Genomic DNA, 6,552 nt, shown 5'->3' with positions numbered 1-6,552 from the left:
TCCAGTGGTTAAGACTCTGCGCATTCCAACGCGGGTGTTGTTGGTTCGATCCCTGGTCAGGGAACTGAGATCCCACATGCCGCGCAGTGTGACAAAAAAAGAAAAAAAAAAGTCTGTATTTTCTGACTTCCAAGAGCCTGTGCACAAACAAAACACAAGAGAAAAAAACAAAAAAAGACTGATTTAGCTGCATAAGAGATGGCTGGGGTTCATTCTGGTTTGAGGTCAGAATGCTGGTGTTTCAGACTTGAATTAAAGCAAAAACACATATTTTCAGAAGTTTTAAAAAATTACGTCATTCCTGATATAAGCATGAACCTTAAAAGGCACCTTATATTTGCTCTTGAATAAGCAGGTACTATCTGACATGCCCCATGGGTGTCAAAATATTTGGTGGGCTCTTGCATAATTATGTTTTGGGTTTATACAAATAAAGTCTTAATCAGTACCACAGAAATTCTGGAGGAATTTCGACTATTCACACTGGATGTTGTTTGTTGATATAAAGGGGACAATTGATATAAAGGGGACAATTTCAATGTGTTCATCTCGTTGAGTATATATCTGAACACAGAAGCTGCCTTTAATATTGTAGGGTTTGTATCATGTAAACACTCTCTCTCGTCCTGGCATCAGGGATCTCATGCTGCTATCCCGCTGGCCCCAAGCCTCTTTCCTTCTTGCCATCCGTAATTATCTCAAGTACATGCTTTCAAATGAGTTCAGTGCCCAGATACTTTGAAATTATTTCTTCTCTTATTGTACCATCACATAACCGAACCTCCAAACACCTCACTTCAGTGACTTCTGTTAGCTACTGCAGGACAGACAGCAATCTGACACCCCAAATTAAAGGAATTCATGCCAGGGTGTGAACCAAAGATCAAATGTCCCATCTCTTCCTCTCCCTTAGTCTCGGCACCAGCAAATCTGTAACTCTCCCAGACACCCACTGTTTAAATAGGCGAATGAATGAACCCCTGAAATCCGGAAAGGGAACTAGGCAATTAGTGGAAGGTGAGGCACGGTGATGAGAAGGAAAATTCTGGGCACTGGTTGGGGTGGGAAGCTTTCCTGATACCCTTGAATCACACTGCTTGCGCTGGGGCTTCTCCATGTTGGTCTCACCCAGTCGCAAGGGTCCAGCGAGAATACTGATTCTGGAGAGGGTTTTAAGGGGGGTGGTAGATTAAAGGGGAAAAACCCCCCCAAAGTGCAGGGCTCTTTTATGTTGAATGCCTGAAGCGCTCAGAACACTTTATAATTGTGATCCTGTTGAATACATTTAGAACAATTAAGTCCCTTTTATAATGAAAACCAACGATCAATGGGCATTAAATTTATCCACTCTCTATATACTGCAGTAGTTTTCAATCTGCAATGAGGTGGTCTCTGCAAATCGGTCCCTAGCTTCTGTTTTTACCTTTTCTGTCTCTAATCTGGTTATAACATCTGTCATTTTTATTCTTCCTCCAAAGGGTAGAGCCTGCTTCTCTGTCTCTTTTCTCTCCCTCTCTGAGGTGTGAGTCGTGTTTATTTTCGCCTCAGAGCTGATGGACAGTTTCTGAGCGATAATCCCGTTCTCCACTCTATTTCCGTTGAGAACTACCCTCGCGTTCATAGCCAGGCTGAAAGACGTGTTCGTTCGCATTTTGAAGTTCCCAAAGTGGACCTGGCGCTCTTCTTGGCTGCTGTCGGCACGGCTGGACATTGCCATTTACTGAGAAGGCCAGCGCGCTCCAGAGCGAACTAGTGCCTCCAGAGCCCCGCCTCCTCCCACCTCGGTCAGCGCGGACGCCGCCAGGTGGATCCTGGCCTCCGGGGACGGTGACCGCCGGTGGGATCACCAGCACGGCCAAACCTCCCCGACGTCCTGCCCGCCCCGAGGGGGAGCCTCTGTACCCCGACTCCCCGCACTAGCCCGCCTCGTCGGGTGGCGTCTGAGGTGACCCTCCCCCATCAGTACTTACAAGCAGCTTTGGGGGCTGGTCGCGGAACCCACCTCGCCGGGAGTGGGGCAGCCCGGGCAGGGCTCGATCGCGCGAGGAGGGCGCGGGGGTGAGGCGGGAGTCTCGAGAGGTTCTCAAGGTTGCGCCGGGGATGGGCGCAGCGGTGGGGGTGGGCGCGGGGGGTACGGGGTAGGGGTCCACGGTGAACCGGGAACGCGGGGGTGAGCGCCGAAGCGCCGGAGGTCGGGTGGGCGCTAAGTGGGCGGGGCCGTAGGAGAGCTCGGGAGGTGGGGCGCCAAGGGGGCGAGGGCGCGGGGCGGGGACGCAGAGAGGGGCGGGGGCAGCGCGGCGGGGAGGGGAAGTGGGCGGGGCGCCGCCGGAAAGGGGGCGGGCCGCGGAGCCTGGGCCCCAGGCGGCGGCGGCGGCGGAGGCGCAGGACTTGAGGGCTAGCGGTCTGGCCGGGCGAAATGAGCGGGCCCGGGGCAACCGGCTCGGTGCGCGGGCTGCGGGTGGACGGGCTGCCCCCGCTGCCCAAGAGCCTGAGCGGGCTGCTGCACTCGGCGTCGGGCGGCGGCGCGTCGGGGGGCTGGAGGCACCTGGAGCGGCTGTACGCACAGAAGTCGCGCATCCAGGACGAGCTGAGCCGCGGGGGCGCTGGCGGCGGCGGGGCGCGGGCCGCGGCGCTGCCCGCCAAGCCTCCTAATCTGGACGCCGCGCTGGCCCTGCTGCGCAAGGAGATGGTAAGGGAGGTCCGCGGGCTGGGGCGGGGGTCCTTCCCCTCCCGGCTCGCCGTCCCGGGAAAGTTCGCCGGAAGTCCCCGCGACACCCGCCTGTCTCCGGCTCTTTTAACCCAAGCGCCGGCGCCGAAAGAGGGACGCTGTCCGCTCTGTGCCCGCGACTGGACCCTCGCCCTGGGAGGGCACCCTTCTCAAAAGGCAGCTTTTTGGAGACCGGGCTCCCCTAGTCCGGCCCCAGCTGGCTTAGAGACCCGGGAGGCGCGGCGTGGGGCTGGCGCTTGGCCTAGGGCCGGGGGCGGCTGGTCACCCCTCCCCAGAGGGCAGCAGAACCCCCGGGAGGGGAGCGGCCATCGCTGCGCGCGAGGGCTTCAGAGCTGTGTGCGATTGTGTTCTTCTGCCCTGAAGAGGAACAGCTTTTTGTCCTTGCGAGTGTAGACGGCAGATGGGAACAGCCCTCGCCCCTCCCCCGCGCCCGAGGCGGCGCGTGCAGAATTGGATTACGGCGGAGCGGCTCCGGCCCACAGATGGCCGTGAAAGCCACCGCTCGATCTGACCGTGTCCGCGCGGTACGGCGACACCCCGAGCCCGCTCGGGAGGAGTGGGGCGGTGGCATCCTCGCCGTCTGGGTGAAGCCCGTGCAGGTTCTTCAGGTTGTGTCCGGGCTCCAAACAATGGGGCTTACTTTTTCGCAGTCGTTGGGAAGTATGTTAGGTGTTTGTGGACCAGGACGCACGACTTAGGGTGACGCCAGAAGCAACTCAAGGACAGGGATTTGGGTGGCAGGGAGCCTTTCTCCAGCCTTCTCCAGGCTTAGGCCAGCCTAGAAGAGAACAGAAGAACTTCCTCCTTCTAACCCTCCCGCAGGGCCCCTGAGCACCGTCCCCTGGCCACCCTCTCTCTTTTTAGAATTTGCCCATTCCTTTTACCTAGTGCAGGTTTTTCCTCTCTCCTGGCACAGGTAAATACTTTATTAAGGAAATCTGATATATGAAAACTGCTTTTTCCCCAAGAATAAATTTACCAAAAAATTTATAATAGGAATCCTTTAAATATGCATCGAGTGCATCAAGATATTCTTTAGAAAAATTCAATTTATGAATTTTTTCAGGAGCATATCTGTTCTGAAAACTGAGAATTAAATCTAGAAAAACAGCCTTAACACCTTTTAATCAATTAGATATTGTCTTCCCCCCCCCGTGGCTGCCACTGAAGTGATTTCCAGTTCTCTACGAAAAGATTTTTCTAAGCTTCTTACAGAATGACTTAAATTCCAAGCCAACTGTTCTAAATTTATTAATAAACATTAATCGACACCAGCATTGCACAGCTGGTAAGCTGTGTTTTAATTAGATAAATGTACACCGAGTATGTTTACAGCCTGAACTTGGATGCAGCATAAATACGGGGGTGAAATAGGAAGACCCATCCTGGTTAAGTTACCAGAACAGAGACAGGAAAACCTCAGAGAGGTTTTTTCCTGTTGTGAAGCTCTCTCTGCTTTGTGAAAGTGCTTTGGAGTCTCACACACTCCCAAGTGGGAGTAAACATGCCCTTCCCGAAAGTGTTTTTCCAGGTCCCTCCTGGTGCAACTGAAGTATAGCCACAGCCTTCTCATTATGCCTTGGACCAGAGCTCTCTCAAAGCCTAACTATCTGAAGCACAAGGAAAGTAAACAGCCATCTTAGGTCTGTCTGATATTTAGCTGAGAACAAGACAAAATATGGCTACAGGCCTTGACAGGTCCCTTCCAAGAAACGTCACAAGGTCTTTCGAAGTACTCTGGTGTTTTGGCTTTTTGAGATTTACTAACCTAGGGCGGTGGGGTCTGAGGGGTCACCTCAAACTGAGGCTCCCACTGGGGGGCCTTGCAAGATCGGAGCAGAGAGTTCGTGCCTGAATTGTCTGCCTAGTAGTTTGTGTTGATCTACTGACTCTGAAGGCCTGAGGTCAGCTCTGTGTCAAGGGACCTAACTAGAAGTCCTGGCAGAATGAAATCAGTTCCTTTTGAAACAGTCCTACGCCAGCACAGGAGGGCAGCTTCCAGCAGCAGTAGTGCGGGAGGCATCGGAAGGTGGCTGATTTTAAGAAGAGAGAGGGTGATAGGACTCTAGCAGCACAGCCAGCCCGAAGGGCGCTCCCATTGGAATAACGCGGGAGTGGACGTTGCAGCTGCCAGGGGCCTGGGGCCGGGGCCAGGTGAGTTGCAGAAAGCCTCCAGTAGCAAAGGAAGGGGTTGAGCCGGAGAGCTGGCTTGGAAGCGTTGATGTGATAGCAGGGCGCTGAGGAGGGAGAGCTGGGCCTGGCAGACGCTAGAGGTATGGTCGGGGCAGGTGAGAGCTTCCAGCAGCATGGGGACCCGGGAATGGGAAACAAGAATCAAATGGGGACTACTTCTCTGAAACAGAATCTGCAGGAATTGCTGATACAATGTTAGGAGTCAGGGACAGTGATGCTGAGGAATCAGAGATGACTTAAGTGTTTTAATGGAAAGTACAACAGCTAAGCAAAACAACGAAAAATTACAGTCCTAGCAGCTGGAGATAGTCACTGTTAATATCTGGGTGTATCTCCCGATAGGCACAGTGTAAATGCTTTCCTTACATCGTCTTATTTGAATCTTATAACTTCTCCACAAGATAGGTACTGAAAGTGTCTAGTTTAAAAAATATGACTCAGAATTTAAGTAACTCACCCAAGGCGGACAAACTCAACCAGATGTGTCCGGCCCCAAGACCCTGTTTAATCACTGCATTTTACTGCTTTTGGGGGGCACATATTACAAATATTTTCTAGGTCAATGTATCCTATAATGTCTTCCCTCACTCCATAGTGTGCCATTATATGGCAGTAATAACCTTGATAATCCATCATGGGGAAAGTGGGGTTCATCACAGCACTAGGGGAGTCAGGGGGAGTGGCTGCTTATGGGGGAAGGTGGTTTGCCATTACATCAGCGGAAGAGTATGTTAAACATTTCAGAATGTGGAGCTGGAGGCTGGCAGAGTCTGGCCTGGAGATAAACTGATTGATGCACGGTGAGGCAGAACCTGGGGAAGCTGGTGTCCAGGGGCGTCCGTGTGGGCAGAGGTTCTGTCCCATGACTGGCGACGCCCTGCTCTGCTCTGCGAGTGCTGGTTTCCTGTCCTCACAACAGGGTAACTCTGAAGTTCTGTGCTCCTGTGACTTCCCTTCCCCTCCCCTAGCCAGCTCATTTGGAGAGCTGCGAGGGTCACACAGATGCTTCTTGCTCTTTAGACCTGAAAAAGTCCTTTAAAACAAGAAGCTGAGATTGTTGTTTGTTTGTTTGTTTTCCAACATCAGAGAATAGTTTTGGATCATATTCAACAGATGTTGACCAGGTGTCTGCTAGTTATAAAGTGTTGTGGAGGACACAGAGGTGAATAGGAAGTATCTAGGTGTTAAGAAGCTTATAACATCTGGTAGAGGTGGGCCTCTTTGCAGCAATATGATTGCTGTAGTTTAGACCACTTGTCATTTTTTCATGTCTGAAGACTCTGTATTAGTAATAGAGACTCAGTTTGAACCAACTCTTGCAAAAGGAGAACCTTGTAGGGCTGCATGTGTACAGAGACAGACTAGAACCAGGGTTGATGGGGAACCCACGAAGGCCACTGTATTCTCCTTTCCCCTCCTTTTTATGTAAAAAACTTTTCCCCTACATTTTGGAATGTGGCTGCCGAAAGTGTCCACACTCCCAGGTTCAGCCATGCTTCGTTTTTAAAAATATTTATTTACTTATTTGGTTGCGCCGAGTCTTAGTTGCAGATAGAGGGCTCCTTAGTTGCGGCTCGCTGGCTCCTTAGTTGTGGCACGCAGGCTCCTTAGTTGCAGCCTGCTGGATCCTT

The 6,552-nt window shown here is 52.2% G+C and overlaps 1 protein-coding gene across 4 annotated transcripts in view; it reads left to right on the top strand.

Moving 5' to 3' along the window:
• Nucleotides 1-2,366: 2,366 nt before the first annotated feature.
• FAM89A (family with sequence similarity 89 member A) overlaps nucleotides 2,367-6,552 on the top strand; it is a 58,666-nt gene continuing 54,480 nt past the window's right edge. For all 4 annotated transcript variants that reach the window (XR_009535935.1, XM_060125330.1, XM_060125331.1 and 1 more), the window contains exon 1: nucleotides 2,367-2,689. Coding sequence is in view for 3 of the 4 variants with exons in the window: in XM_060125330.1 (XP_059981313.1) it covers nucleotides 2,417-2,689 (273 nt within the window). In the remaining variant the exon portion in view is untranslated. The remainder of the gene's footprint in view (nucleotides 2,690-6,552) is intronic.

Source organism: Lagenorhynchus albirostris, chromosome 16 (assembly GCF_949774975.1).
Source record: "Lagenorhynchus albirostris chromosome 16, mLagAlb1.1, whole genome shotgun sequence".
NCBI classification, from domain to species: domain Eukaryota; kingdom Metazoa; phylum Chordata; class Mammalia; order Artiodactyla; family Delphinidae; genus Lagenorhynchus; species Lagenorhynchus albirostris.
This window is presented reverse-complemented; position numbering and strand designations above follow the sequence as displayed.